At 40.3% G+C, this 16255-nt stretch overlaps 1 protein-coding gene across 5 annotated transcripts in view; it reads left to right on the top strand.

Moving 5' to 3' along the window:
* The window catches only part of PTPRM (protein tyrosine phosphatase receptor type M), an 805568-nt gene that overhangs the window by 293148 nt on the left and 496165 nt on the right, over positions 1 to 16255 (top strand). For all 5 annotated transcript variants that reach the window (XM_028480386.1, XM_028480385.1, XM_028480384.1 and 2 more), the window contains exon 3: positions 6586 to 6857. In XM_028480386.1, coding sequence (XP_028336187.1) covers positions 6586 to 6857 — 272 coding nt within the window. The remainder of the gene's footprint in view (positions 1 to 6585; positions 6858 to 16255) is intronic.

Here is a 16255-nt window from a genome sequence, read left to right as displayed (position 1 = left end):
TGTGTTGGGTCTCCGTTTCTGTGCGAGGGCTTTCTCCAGTTGTGGCAAGCGGGGGCCACTCTTCATCGTGGTGCGCGGGCCTCTCACTATTGCGGCCTCTTTTGTTGTGGAGCACAGGCTCCAGATGCGCAGGCTCAGTAGTTGTGGCTCACGGGCCCGGTTGCTCCGCGGCATGTGGGATCCTCCCAGACCAGGGCTCGAACCCGTGTCCCCTGCATTAACAGGCAGATTCTCAACCACTGTGCCACCAGGGAAGCCCTAACAGAGTAATTTTATGTTTATTTAAGCTAACAAATTTGGGCTTGCATTTTACATGTCTTTTTATTTCCTTTTTTCTAGAAATCATGTTCATTGTATTTTACATAAACTCGATCTGAGCTGCAGCAGAAAATTACAAAGCTAGTCCTTCATCATCAGTGGTTTCAGAGGCACTGCTCTAGATAACTGAATTGTTACAACCGGCGTATCTGACGGGTCAGAGGGAGAATGAGTGGCCCTGTAGCCCAGATTCTGGATCTATGCTAGCAAAGATGGAACTTGTAAACTATTTATGTAGCTTTTGGATCTTCAGTCCACTGATTTGAAGGCATGGCGGTAGAGGGGAAACTTTAGACAAAACAGCCAAAGGGAGAGAAGAGCCAATGATCTGTGTGCTTTTACTGAAACTAAGAGGCTTAAATAGTGAAAGTTGTAATGGCTTTAAACTTCATAAAATGCTGCTTCTCTGTCAGCAAAGGTATTGAACAACACCCACAATTCTCTCTTCCTGCGGCATTTGTTGTGTGCACAAAGTTTCTCAAATGCTGGAGGAGAATTCTTGCAGTTTCCTCAGCCTTTAAAAACCTGGAGGCTCTAACACCAATGCAAATTTTGATGATGGGTTAGAAGGAATAGCTAATTATATGTCGTTATTGCCACCGTCACCAGCAGTGATGGGAGATGGCCTCATCAAATGCATTTGCCAATGGATATGATTAAGCTCAATTTAATTCACCCAAAGATTCAAGAATACGAACATCACATGTTCTCATAACAGAGTTCTCCTTTTCAGAGAAACCAAAATAAGTATTCTTAAAGACCTTCCAAGTCTGCCTGTAGAGACGGCCCCTTTTGAGGCCAGCTCCATTCCGTGGAGATCTTTCCATTTACCTGCAGTGTTATGTTCTCTCCGCTTCTGTACTGGGTGACTTAAGGGTGTTTGTTATCTGAACAGAAACAGAATTTCAATGTTAATTTGAATTCTGATTTCTTTTATTTATTTGCCCAGTTGGAGTATTTTCTGTAGGGAAAACAACTGAGGTAAAGATGTATCAAAAAGGGGGACCCAATTACTCTTTGGAAATGCATTTCTTCACAGTACAAACATTGAACTTGAAGGTGAAAATTAAACATTCAGCCATATAGGGACATTTAGCAAAGCAGACGTGATAGTCTAGAATTGAATAGAAATGCTTTTAATTCTTTAAACATCAGCTATGATGTTGACTTTCCTTGCATAGTAGGTAGGTGATAAATTCAAACAATTAAAAGGCACCTCACCTGCTATCCCTTTAGACATAACTGAGAATTTACCCCAGGATTCCAAGTTGCTAAAGGATGCTAAACATAAATGTTCACACTTTCTTCTGTACATTCAGCATAGGACAATAGTGCAGCACTGCCAGGAAGTACGAGTGCCGGTTGAAATATCATATTCTATACTTCAAACCATGTGATAAGTCCTCGTGACCACATGCAGAAGTAAAGATCTCCTTCCCAAAGCTTAAATGTAGGGGCAAGATGGATCGAGTTGAAGGTTTTGTAAAACTTCAGTGCTTATGTTCCTCTCCCATAAAGACAGGGAACTTAAACATTCCCATTTTAGGTGAAAAAGGATAGGACCAGGAGGGTTGTGGACAGGCAGGCAGAAATAAATATACAGAGCTAAATGCTGAAGAATTACAGGTAATTTAGAGAAGCAGGCATTAGGAGGTATGAAGCAGCATAGTAATCGTAGTGATAATCACCAATAATTTTTGAGCCTGTGCTATATGGCAAACACTGTCCTAAATGCCTGTATATGCATTAATCGTTCATTGTGAAGCTACACAGAAATACCAGGTGAGCGACACTTCTCAGGGGACTATACCCCAGGGAACAGGTGCTCAGTAAAGAGAGACTTTTTCTCTAAAATATAGTGTGCATTAGAGAAAGACAAATACTGTTGATGTCACTTATATATGGAATCTAAAAAAATACAACAGAATATAACAAAAAAGAAGCAAGACTCACAGATACAGAAAATAAACTGGTGATTACTGGGGGGAGGGGGAAAGGGGGAAGTGAAAGGAGGGGACGGAATTAAGAGATACAAACTATAAGGTATAAAATAAGCTACAAGGATATATTGTACAACACAGGGAATAGAGCCAATATTTTACAATAACTGTAAATGGAGTATAACCTTTAGAAGTTGTGAATCACTCTATTGTACACCTGTAACTTATATAATAAGCTGTACCTCAGTAAAAAGAATACCGTGTGTTGACGAGCTGCTCATTGGTTTCTGGACTGTTTAGAAGCAGGACCTTTGCCTGTGACCGAGCAGACAGTCTAGATGGAGCAGCAGCTCCAGAGGGCAGAACCAGTGAGGTAGGAAGACGGTTCAGGTAGCGCAGGTGTTTCAACCAGCGCCACACACCTGACCTTGGAAACCCTTTGACTATTGCACAAAACCATGCACCGAAATGCTAGATCTTGTAAGAAAAATGGAGCTGACTATTCAAAATCTACACAGCTTTGTAGCCAGAGGACCAACGAAACAGTCACAGCCCTAATAAAAACCCTGGCCTCATTGACTTCCGCCTGGCACTTAGAATCCCTGTGAGCCCATCCTTCGCCCTGTGCCTGAGGGCTTCCACTTCCTCCTTCTCACCAGAGGGGGCCTCGGAGTCAGTCATTCCCTTCTGATAGAGACTAGTCTCTGCCAGCTGAAATATATGATCCGGGTTCATCATCTCCATCCGTCAGTGTGCTTTCCTCTCTAAACTCAGGAGGGGAGCAGAAGCTTCACACCTTCTTCATCTGGTCTTGCAGTTTCCCAGACAGCCTCACAGAGCGGGAAGAGGAATGGCTCTGTAGAGTCACTAAACTTCTTGCCACTTTTGACCCTAAGCGAAGGCCCTTCTGCAGGAGTTTCACCTTTGTCGAAAGGCCATCACGTAGCCCTTTATTGGAGAGAAAATTTGCCTTGATTGCTCTACAACATTAATGTCCTGCAAAAAATTGCACATGGTCCAAAGGGACTCTAGTGTTATATGGATGTCACTCCCCTATTTGCTAATCTTGTTAGCTAATCTGCATTGCAGCAACATGCCTTGTAACAGGATAGACTGTATTCTGGTTTGAAAGGGGGAAAAAAAGGAGAAAGTGTTAAAATCAGGATCATTTAAGTGTTTGCAACTTAAAATACCTGAGTTTCACCTTGACCTCAAGATAAAAATTAGTATTTTGTCCTCGAATGAAGCTTAATGAGTAAATATTGAAGGATAGGCTGTGTAGTTGGGGAAAATAGTATTTTAGGGAAACCCAGTGATTTTCCAAACAACTATGGTAGGATGTTACCCGGTTTATACCAACGTGTGAAAAGAGATTATTCATCCAGTCATCCAAACTAGACTTTCCAGGATGCAGAAAACCTACTTTTGCTCTCCTATGCATATTGCCATATTTACCGTCTCTGGTCGCCCAAGTTTAAGTGATGGAAACACTCCAAGAAGTAATATTCTTGGCAGAGTGACAATACTACAGCTTTTGGTGATTCAGAGTTGGCTTCAAGGCCGAATCATGCCTTAGCCCCATCAGGGAATATTCTACATTGCAACTATGTTGCAGATGCCAGAGCCCCAAATGACTGAATTTGGAATAAATACACTTATATTTTACTACGAGTGACAAAGTACAATTTTTAACTCGTGTTATAAACACCAACTGCCCTCTTTCAATTTGTGATGGGGTTGGTCGACCCTGTGTATTTTGAAGAGCTTTTTTTTTCACATTTTGTAGAGCATAGCTAACCCAAATCACTGCAGTGATATTCTCTTGTCACAAAATCCCTCTCTCTGTCCCCAACTCTTTCTTAAATCACATTTGCAGTTCTTCCTTATTACTGAAATATATGTTCCACAATAACCCTTCCCTTGTGGCTTGACTTTCATATTTCCAGGTGAGTAACATTCATCTCTTGAAAAATTGCTGTATTTTCAGATAGCTCCCATAATTTTCCTTCACTGTCATGAAAGGGTTTTCTCCATATGTTCTCAAATGGCGCATGAAGAAATGTGGAGTTATTGGAGTGTAACAGGATGAGTAACGGGCTGGAAACCCTGAGGCTCCAAGTTCTGATTTCACCACTGACTCATCCTAAAGCCTGGATAAGATGCATCCTCATCTCTCTGTGACTCAGTTCCTATTTTTCTTACATGGCATTAACACTAGCTCATCTCATGAAGGGGCCCTGAGAGATAATAGCCAGAAGCAAACATTTTGTAATATTGATCCTTTAACAATAGTCTATTAATTTATAAAGGATATATCTACATTCCTGGTTTTTATTTAGTCCTCCTGATAATTCCCTGGGAAAAGTAGTCTTCTCATTTTGCTGTTTAGGAAATCACAGCTTGTAGATGAGAGAAAATTTCCACACTTTTTCTAAGATTGTGTATGTATCTTTATAGATATGTGTGGGTGTTTACTAAAACATATATACCCACAAACGTGCATACACACACCTCCTTGAAAATTATGGTTCACAATGAGGGACGTTTTTAAAGGAATGCTCAACTGAGGGTAATAGTCTCTTCATGTCGTAGAAACCATGAGTCCAACCACCCTGAGTAGTATTTTTTTTAACCTTTATTTTCCAAATTTAGTTGTACTTCCCCCTCAGAATTTCCATACATTTTTTCCTCTCTGCTAAAGAAGGCTTGTGATGACCTGTTTTCCCATTCATCTTAGAACATTTTGATTTACCTTTCTTTATGTGATATATAAAATTCATATATTTATTTTAGTTGCTATTTCTGGTGATCTTAGGCATGGGGAAGGTCCAAGTGACCTTTCCCAAGGTCAGGGTATCTGGGAAGCTTGAATCCATCTGGAAACTCTTCAGCACTCATGGGTGGGTTAGTGCCCTGGATGAAAAGTTGAAAACAAGGAGCTCACAAAGACTTCTGTGAACGACTGTCCCCCATGGGCACAACCATTGATCGGTAAACTCCGTCATCCCCCCATTATGAGAACACCCCTAGTCAAGGAGAAGCCAGTTGTGACAGTAGTGGGGGGATGGGTGCTGAGCTGCAAGAAAATCATGTTATATTGATGACAAGGAGCATCATCAGGCCAATTTTCTAAGATTCCACAAACCAGAACAATCTGTTCCCTTTCTCTAGATTATATGAGAATCTCAGAATGTCTGTGATTACTCAGTGGTGGTACCATTGTAGAATAGTGTTGTTTAGAGATGATGGAAAAGTTCAATATCTGTGCAGCCCAGTATGGTAGCAACTGGCCCCATGTGGCTATTGAGCGCTTGAAATGTGGTTCCTGGGGCTGAGGACCTACACTTTCAATATTACAGAACTTTTTATTTTTAATTCAGGTGCTGAATTTTTTTTAATTCATCTTTTTTAAAAAATTGAAGTCTAGTTGATTTACAGTGTTGTGTTAATTTCTGCTATACAGCAAAGTGCCTCAGTTATCCATATGTATATTCTTTCTCATATTCTTTTCCATGATGGTTTATCCCAGGATTTTGAATATAGTTCCCTGTGCTATACAGTAGGACCTTGTTGTTATCCATTCCATATGTAATAATTTTCATCTACCAACCCCAAGTTCCCAGTCCAACCCTCCTCCATATGCTCCAGCAATTCCACTCCTGGGCATATATCAGGACAAAACTATAATTCAAAAAAATACATGCACCCCTATGTTCATAGTAGCACTATTCACAATATCCAAGACATGGAAACAACCTAAATGTCCATTGACAGATGAATAAAGAAGATGTGATGTATATATAATAATATATTTTATGTATATACACACACACACACACACATACACACTCACACAATGGAATATTACTCAGCCATAAAAAAGAACAAAATAATGGCATTTGAAGCTACATGGATGGACCTAGAGATTATCATACTAAGTGAAGTAAGTCAGAAGGACAAAGACAAATACCATGTGATATCACTTATATGTGGAATCTAAAATATGACTCAATATTATAGAATTTTAATTAATAAAAAAAAAACTCCATGTGGCTAGTGACCACCAGATCGACCAGTACAGATCTGCAAACCATGCATATACCTATTATTTAGGAAACTAATTGCAGTGACATCAAGGGAATTTGCCATCCCCACTGACCTTGAGAGCACTTTGGGGATGAAAAGGTGTGAAAGAGGTGGGACTTTCAAAGCCAAGGTCAGATGTGTGGAACTGCAGTGTCGACCCATGGAAATGGTGGTGACTTTTCAGGTATGAGCAGGAAGTAGTGTTTCCAGTTGTGACCGTCCTTTGATTTTCTTTTCACAGGCTCCTTCATGTTGGTGAACACGTCTGGGAGATCTGAGGGACAGAGAGCCCACCTCCTCTTACCTCAGCTCAAAGAAAATGACACCCACTGCATTGATTTTCACTACTTTGTATCCAGCAAGAGTAATTCTGCTCCCGGGTTACTCAATGTCTACGTGAAGGTCAATAACGGGCCTTTGGGGAACCCTATTTGGAATATATCTGGAGACCCAAACCGTACATGGAACAGGGCAGAGCTGGCCATCAGTACTTTCTGGCCTAACTTTTATCAGGTATGCCCGTTATTTTTCATTTCCTGTTTTGATGCATCCTCTAACTTCTGCAAATATAAATCAGTTTTATATTAGTTTAATCAGAGAATGTATTAGAAGTGTTGGTATTTTTAGACCAAAGTGAGGAAAGCTTATACTCGTGGATAGGGAGTGTATTAAGACTTTGTTTTTACATTACTTTGAGAAATGAGTAAAATGCACCATTCAAACTTGTTTACATATATATCTATTTAAGAAAATAAAAGCAGCCATCTGCAGTAGGGCAGGAAATGCTGACTGCAAGGATGTTTTACTTTCTATGTTAAGTAGCCACATGTGACCCAGGGAGACAGAGCACTTGATGGTAGAAGAAAAAGCCTCTTTTTCCATGAGTCGATTTCAGGAATCATGGGTCATTAGGAAGTGAGGCCGAGTGGAGGTCAGCTGGTGAGATGCAGGGCCCTGCTCCCACCCCATCAGCAATGGGAAGAAAATGGCATGTAGACCGAGTCCTTGTCATGGAGGAGCTGCTCTGTGGGATGTTCTGTTGGGACCACATTACCCACCTGGAGTGGGCACTTAAAGGAAATGAAGGGTACAGGCCAGAAGCGGTTAGAAAGTGGTACCAAGGAGGTCCCGCTGGTCTGTCCGTCCTCTCGGAGAGGGCCTGTGCCCCAAGAGCATCCCGACTTGGCGTCAAAGGTGGGAAATTAGTGACGGTGGCGTTCTGTGTGCTTTCTCCTTTTGTCCACAGCCTCTTTGAAAATAACTTCACATTAAGAACTCACTTAATTTCAAGCTAAGCGGGTGCATTAAGAGAATTGCAGTATTTTGCTTTTCTCTTTCTTAATTCCTTTGGCTCGCTCGAAAGCCAACGGGAACATGTATCCAAGATCATCTCTCATGGTTAATTGAGGTGCTTGGCTAGACCTAGGGAGGAAAGACTGAGTCTTCTCAAGGGCTGCTTGTCATCTGAGTGGCATGTTCGGCACCCAGGAACCCACTCTGCAGGCTTGGTGTTTATTAGGGGAGATTTATCAATCCCAGTTCCTCTATCCCTGGATTTGATCATGGTAATAAATGGGCTGTAAACTCTGTGCTTGTTTTATCTTTGTGCCCTCATACCTGCAACAATTTCTGGTATTTAAACGTCTCTTGAATGGAAATGAAGGGGTAGTAAAAGCTCTGTTAGCACACATGTAAATTGTTAGAATCCTTTTAGAGTGCACTTGGGCAATACATTTTAAAAGTGTTAAATATTTAAATAAGTCTAATTTTAGCAATCTACTGTTAGGAGTTCATCCTAAGGAAATAATGAACAGTGGTAGCAAACAGTTAGCTACAAGGATATTCACGGCAGTGTATTTATAATAATGAAACACCAAGAACAGTATTACATTTCTTATAATAGGGGATGAGTTCATCTGTGCTACCTCAATACAAAAATTCATTTTGCAACCGTTAAGAATAACGTTATGAAAGATCATTTCATGATGTATCTCAGCTTATTTTCTTAAGTGGGTAAAACTGGTATAAAATCGTAAAGCAGTATGTTAAATTCAATTTTAAATTAAATATATGTACTAATATGTATTAATTATACATTAATATGTATTAATAATATTAATATGTATTGTGTATCAATATATATTAATATGAATTAATTATATATAAATACATATAATATTAATATGTATTAATTATATATAAATACATATATAATTAAACTATATGGTGAAATAAATATATTAAGTAGTATCTCCCCAGCTAGTGACTTGAATTTTTTCTTTCTGTCATCTGTCATATTCTAAATTTTCCCCAATGTACATGTGCTGTTTTTATGTATAAAACAAAAAAGAGAGTTAAAAAGTAGTTTTTCTTGCAGAAGGAAAATGTCCTACTTACTGAATATCCTTCTTTTTTATAAATATATTGATAACCAATTAGGGTATAATTCAAAAATTTGGCCTTTGGGACGAAGTTTCTTCTTTTGTAGGATTAAAATGGAAGCAAGGGAAGTGGATTTGGCTAAGGCAGGCTTCATAAGGCTGTGTATGATGGACTAGGCTAAGAGGCTGAGTGTTTTTAGAAACTTCTTTTGGAGGGGACCTTCCCACAGTAGAGAAGGCCTAGCTAGTTCCCCTCTGGAACCTGCACTGGACTCTTCCTTGGTCTCCAGGCATCTAGACAAGATCAGAAGGTCTCTCCTGCTCACCTTTGCCCTGATCTTCTTCTCTTTCCCCTTAGCAATGCACACCCAAAACCTCTAGGAGTGGTGCCAGAGCCTGGTGCATTCATTTAGTTTTGACACTGGCTACAATCCAGATCTTAAATTTTTGTTTTGCCTTTGTCTTAGCTTGAGCTGCTGTGACAAAAAGAAAAACAAAAGCCCACAGTCTGTGTGGCTTAAACAACAAACCTTTATTTCTCAGCTCTGGAGGCTGAGAAATCCAAAATAAGGGGCCCTCAGATTCTGTTCTTGTTAAGGGCCCCCTTCCTGGCTTATGGAGGCCACCTTCTGGTCTTCTTGTTGTGTGGTCAGATGACCTCCCCATGTGTGCAGCAGAGAGAGCCCTGGTCTCTCTTCCTCTTTTTATAAGGGCACTAATCCCATTACGGGGGCTCCACCCTCATTGCCTCAGCTAAGCATAATCACCTCTCTGATGCTCCATCTCCCAATTCCATAACTGTGGGGGTTGGGGCTTCAACATATGAATTTGAAGGGGACGCAGCACTCAGCCCATAATAGCTTTGAACACACCTGGCTCAAACAGTCAGAACTAAAGGAATGATTTAATTTATCAACAGTCTCAGGAGATCGGCCTTTAAAAGGAATTATCAAACTACAGTTGGCCCTTGAATAGTGTGGAGCTTAAGGGTGCTGACCCCCCAACACACACACAGTTGAAAATCCATGTGTAACTTTTGACTCTGCCCAGACTTAACCACTGATAGCCCACTGTTGACCAGAAGTCTCACCGGTAACATGAAAAGTCAATTAGCACATATTCTGTGTGTTATGTGTATTATATACTATATTCTTACAGTAAAATAAGCTAAAGAAGAGAAAATGTTATTAAGAAAATCATAAGGAAGAGAAAATACATTTATGGTACTGTACTGTATTTATTGATACATTAAGTTTACATCATCTGTTTATAAGATGAATCACCTGTCAGTACCTACATCAGTAGTGTCTTATATGATACAAACAGCATAGATGTTATATGTATTACTAACACTAGATAACAATAATGAAAAGATAATGTGAAAAGTAAACTCATATTATTTACAGTTGTAACAATTCATGCGTCGATAACAAAAAAGCAGCAGTGTGATTGATTTATGGTCACCTCATGCAATCCATACAGTTGCTTCTTCGTAGCCTAGCCTATATACCAATGAATGAATTGTTATCAGATTTTTATGGCACACAGTATTATGTCATATTCATAATACAGTATTGGAAACATTGTTACATTAATAAAAACACCTACCTGTTGATGGTAGGCTGATAGTTTCTTCAGTTACTAGAGAGAGAGGTGTAAGGTAATGAAATTCTTTTAAAGCAAAGTTATAAAACAGTAAGAAAACAAACTGTTATAACCTATAAACCTATAAAATGTTATTAATTTTGTATTAAATATCACCCACCTTATGCCTATGTAAGATGAGACTAGTATCGACATGTATTTCATGCATTCATGACATACCTTTTTCTTAATTTTGTTCGATATATCTGGGCCATGCAGTTTGTGAGTTTTTTCAAATTGTTGCAAATCTCCAAAAATTTTCCAATGTATTTATTGAAAAATCCACATATAAGTAGACCCACAGAGTTCAAGCCCATATTGTTCAAGGGTCAACTGTATATTGAAAATCAGGTGATCCTGTATATCAGACCATTGTCATTGTCAGTGAATTCTTCCTTTCTCGGGCTCTTTTGAATAAAATATTTTGCCTTCCCAATTGTGAGCCTCTGACCCTCACCCCCAAACTCTCCTGCTCCTCACTGTGACCTCTCTCACATTATTGCTGAGCAGTACCTGCTTTACCATATTCAACTGGAATGTAGTTCTCATTATAGCTTTTTGGTTCACCGGGTGATTGACAGTTTCATACTCTGGGTTTAAAGGTGGATTTGCAGAGATTCTTTAAACCAGTGTTGCTAAATGTTTAAGAAACTGGTGATCAAAGTTTATTAAGCATCTGGATCCACTGAAAATGCATTCATTCATTAAATTCCTAAGGAGTCTAACCAAGCCTCAGCCTTTCACGTTTTCAAGGCATAGTTACGGTTGTACTTCCCTCTTTTCTCCCCTTTATCTGCTGGGCAGTAAACATAGTGAAGTCATTACCCTAATAGTAACATAAACTATTAGATAAATGGCACTCAGTAGACGATACAAGAGAGATGTCAGCAGGAAATTTCCCAAATACTGAGATAGACCTAAAAATCACCATGTAAGACTTAAATGATGTTCCCAGTTGGCATGAGAAAAATACATTGTATCAACAGGTGGGGAGGAAGGAAAATACCTACCAATCCTATTTCCACCCTTGGCTCAAGATGGCAGCTGAACTGGAGGTGATCAGAAAAAAAGCTGGAAAAATCAGTTGCCCGTGTTCAGGCAGCACTGCCCTGGATGGGGGCTTCCCCGCTGCACCCGTGGGGCGAGCACACCCTTACTAAGGAAATGGCTGTCATATCCTGATGTTCGTAAAAACCTGACTTATGCAGGAGCCATCTGCTTTTAAATCAATTTCCCAGACAGATTTCTCCATCAGGAGTTTTGTACTAGCCTGAGGATGTGCTTCTGCTGTAGGTGACTATTATATTTCTAATTGCAAAATACACAAAATTCTTTTTCTGCACATGTACGTGCATGCCTGTGACATTTTCTTTCATGAACATAGTTCATAAAAGTCAGTATCCAAATGATGCATTCTTGGTATACAAATAGGCTGTTTCTGGGACCAAAAGCTGAGGACAAGATAATAGGACATGGACATTTAAAGGAGGTGATAAACTTTGAGAGACCCTGTCTCTCTGCACAGGGACTCTGCTTCCCCAAGACGTTCCCTTAGTATTTAGGCTGCAAGATACGTGACAGAGATCTAAAAAATTAATGTAGAGTGAACACATGCTTGAAATACTAGTATATTAAAATATTTTATATTCATATAGTACTTTATAAGATGCTTTTCACACTTTGTAAAGTAGTTTTGATCTAATGAATTAAGATTGATGAATTAAGTCTTAAAAGATTTCATATTACAATATTGCTTGTAACTGAGTGGCATCATACTGTAGTAAAAGAACATATGCTTTGCATCAGACAGAATTGGATTTGAACATGAGCCCTGTTTACGTATAAGCTTGGGCAGCTTAAATTTACTGAGCCTTCCTAATTACGGGACTAAATATAAAGACAGGGCAGGGTGTGAAAATGAATGGAAGAACACATTTTGGATATGCTGGGCTCTCAATAAATGGTGGTAGTTTATGGAGATTCAGATTTGTGGAAAACAGAAAAAAAGGGAAGCAGGTAATAGTTGAGTGCTTTCTCCTGCTAAGGCACTCCTTAAGTGTGTTTGGTGCGATGGCAGAAGGTATGCAATGAAAAAGGGTTCTGGGAACAAATCCTTCAGTGAAACAGTGGATGAAACGGGATGAATCAAGGGCTTTCCCGCCAGAACATTCTAGCATGTTAGCCCTGGAACTGCTATCATGGTGCTCTGGGCACTCTGCCTACACCTGGGGAGAAGGTGCTCTGGCGGGGGGGACCAGGAACGGGGGTGCTGGGCTGGGTTCCTTCTGTCTGTCCTGTTCCTGATCCTCCCATGCTTTTGTCAAGAATGTCCATTTCTCCCTCATCTTTGGCTGCAAGATACTGAGTTGATTCTCATCTTGGTCAGAGTCTGAGTCTTGTAAATTGTTGGATTTGGGGAGGTTTTTGGTGCAACCAAACACCACTGCACTGTGTACTTAGGATAAACATAGTGGGTTCTCTTGGGCATCTCTTTTTTTTTTATAACCTTTCTGCTAACATGACCTAGATTAGCATGTGTAGAGTTTCAAAATGGTTCTTAGCAGAGTAAAGTGTTCTTGCCACTTTATGGAGCTTTTCCTATTTATGGGAAAATAATATTCTACCAGTATACATCACAACGGTAATATGCATGGAATACAGCTAATTGCAGGTTAATTACTGTTCATTAACGCATAAATCATCAAGTATCTGGTGATTAACATGTATTTAATTACTTAATTACTGTTTGTCCTAACTGCTGTGACATAGAACCTGCCCCTCTGTTGGGTGGCAGCATAAGTGCGGGCTACCTGCTTTCACCAGGGCACCTGGGCTGTAACACCTGCTTCCTTTGATTTAGACACTGCCTTTTGCCATTTTAAGAATAGCATTTTCCTCTCACAAGCACCGTTTTACTTTATTGTGCCGATTAAAAAAATATTTCACTTTGATTCTGTTTCTTCTCTCCTCCTCTCTCCTCTTGTCCACCTGCAAGTTTCCGAGGCCTCTGATGGATTCTTCTGGGTTCTTAACCCCACCTGCACCCAGAGACGCCCCTGGAACCCCCACACTCACCGCCTTTCTCCCTGCTTTTGGAGACAGTGATTCTGAGACCTGTCGGAGGCCAGGAGGGCAGTGATCTTTAATACAAATGGTTGCTTTGAAAAGGAAAAAATGCACAGGTGGCCTTGCAATCCCTCCCCCAGGCCCCTCAGGAAAGGTGTTATGCCAGGCTGTGGGCAGTGACAAGAGGGATGGAAGGGAAAGTCAGGGAAGATACTGGCCTTCTGGTTGCTCCAGAGCCTCCTGTAAAAGCAAGTCCCTTAGAAGCACCGAAGGGCCTGACAGGAGAGGAGGCGTGGATCCGTGCTCTCAATTCTCTGTGCACTGAGCTTATCAAGGGGCCAGCGCTTCGGGGAGGCTAAGCCAAGATTTACCCTTTACCTGTCTGCCATCTTTCCTGGTGGATGAGGGGGTGAGGGAGGAGAAACTTGATCTTTCCCACCCCTTTCCCATCATGCTCCCTCCTGGACTCCTATACGGCAGCCTCGCTTTCTTCTCTGGACTGGTCTTCAGCTCACTTATTTTATTAGAAGGTCACGTAAGCCACGCTGAGTGGCAGCAGCTCGGCAGGCATTTGCTGCCCAGAGACAGTGTTTAAGATCTGCGTGGGTGAGTGTTTTCCAAACTGTGTTCCAAGGGAGGTTAAAAGGCACCGGTCAACCAAATGGGAAGAAGCACTGATTTAAGCGAAGTAGAACACATTCTGTACTGCCAGGCCTTTCAGAGCCCGGGAATGTTTCTGCATCTCCCCGGGTGACACATGGCAGGTGCAGGTGCCTGGCTGGAGCGTGCACATCCGTTTGGCTTTAGCAGAGCATCTCGAGTCCAGTGTTCCCTGGAGCACCTTGGGAAATACTGATATGTACTGACGGAAAAAGAGAACATTCCCTGACTCCATAAATTCCTTAGCTTATGGCCGTTATTCCAAGTGCGTGACCATTGAATTGCTTCGTACCAAGTGCAAGACAATCGAATTGCTTCGTCCATCTAGGAGGACATGGGGAATTAGATGTGGCAGTGAAATAGAACCCTGTCTCGAGCAGGAAAGCTATTCTAAGCAAGTACTCCTGTCCTTGCATTTTGTGCTTAAAAAAGATAAGTTTTAAGAAATCATTGAGGACATATGAGGCTGTCACTTTTCTACAGACTCAGAGCTGCATTTAGGAAGAAGCAGAGGAGGAGTCATGTGACAGTTTCGTATCTTCAAAGATAATATTTTATATATTTATTTTGAAAAGCTTACCATGTCACTGGGTTTCCTTCTCAGTTTCTATCTGTTATTTGATGATCAAGGACAAATCCTTCTTCCGGGTGAACATCTTCCACTTCTCTGTGGTCTGTCACTTCTTGCTTCTGAGCAATTTTCCTTATCACTTGCCTATTTTTTTTCCCTCTGCCTTAATTTTCTTACATATCCCATTTTATAGAATGGGCATTTGAGCCATGATTAGAAAGGACTGGAAAAGACACTACTTCTTTTCAAAAGGGAAAGGGAAAAACACAAAAGTGAAGAAAGTTGTGTCATTTATTGGTAGAATAAATAGATGACATCATTTCAGAATGTCCTAAATGGCAAGACAAAGCACTGATAATTAGCTTCATTGTGAATCTTATCCTTTGAATGCCTTTAATGGAGAGAAAGTAGGTTTTAACTTTACTTTGATAACATGTTCATGGACTTCTGTGGTGACTTACTGGTTAAGAATCTGCCTGCCATGAATTCTATCAAACATTTAGAGAAGAGCTAACACCTGTCCTTCTCAAACTCTTCCAAAAGATAGCAGGGGGAGGAACACTCCCAAACTCATTCTATGAGGCCACCATCACCCTGATACCAAAACCAGACAAAGACGTCACAAAGAAAGAAAACTACAGGCCAATATCACTGATGAACATAGATGCAAAAATCCTCAACAAAATACTAGCAAACAGAATCCAACAGCACATTAAAAGGATCATACACCATGATCAAGTGGGGTTTATCCCAGGAATGCAAGGATTCTTCAATATACGCAAATCAATCAACGTGATACACCATATCAACAAACTGAAGGAGAAAAACCATATGATCATCTCAATAGATGCAGAGAAAGCTTTTGACAAAATTCAACACCCATTTATGATAAAAACCCTGCAGAAAGTAGGCATAGAGGGAACTTTCCTCAACATAATAAAGGCCATATATGACAAACCCACAGCCAACATCGTCCTGAGTGGTGAAAAACTGAAACCATTTCCACTAAGATAAGGAGCAAGACAAGGTTGCCTACTCTCATCACTCTTCTTCAACATAGTTTTGGAAGTTCTAGCCACAGCAATCAGAGAAGAAAAAGAAATAAAAGGAATCCAAATAGGAAAAGAAGAAAGCAAACTGTCACTGTTTGCAGATGACCTGGTACTATACACAGAGAATCCTAAAGATGCTACCAGAAAACTACTAGAGCTAATCAATGAATTTGGTAAAGTAGCAGGATACAAAATTAATGCACAGAAATCTCTGGCATTCTTATACACTAATGATGAAAAATCTGAGAGTCACATTAAGAAAACACTCCCATTTACCACTGCAACAAAAAGAATAAAATATCTAGGAAGAAACCTACCTAAGGAGACAAAAGACCTGTATGCAGAAAATTATAAGACACTGATGAAAGAAATTAAAGATGATACAAATAGATGGAGAGATATACCATGTTCTTGGATTGGAAGAATCAACACTGTGAAAATGACTCTACTACCCAAAGCAATCTACAGATTCAATGCAATCCCTATCAAACTACCACTAGCATTTTTCACAGAACTAGAACAAAAAAATTTCACAAT

Source organism: Physeter macrocephalus, chromosome 19 (genome assembly GCF_002837175.3).
Source record: "Physeter macrocephalus isolate SW-GA chromosome 19, ASM283717v5, whole genome shotgun sequence".
NCBI lineage: Eukaryota > Metazoa > Chordata > Mammalia > Artiodactyla > Physeteridae > Physeter > Physeter macrocephalus.
The sequence above is the reverse complement of the archived record's forward strand: the minus strand, read 5'-3'. Positions and strand labels throughout refer to the sequence as shown.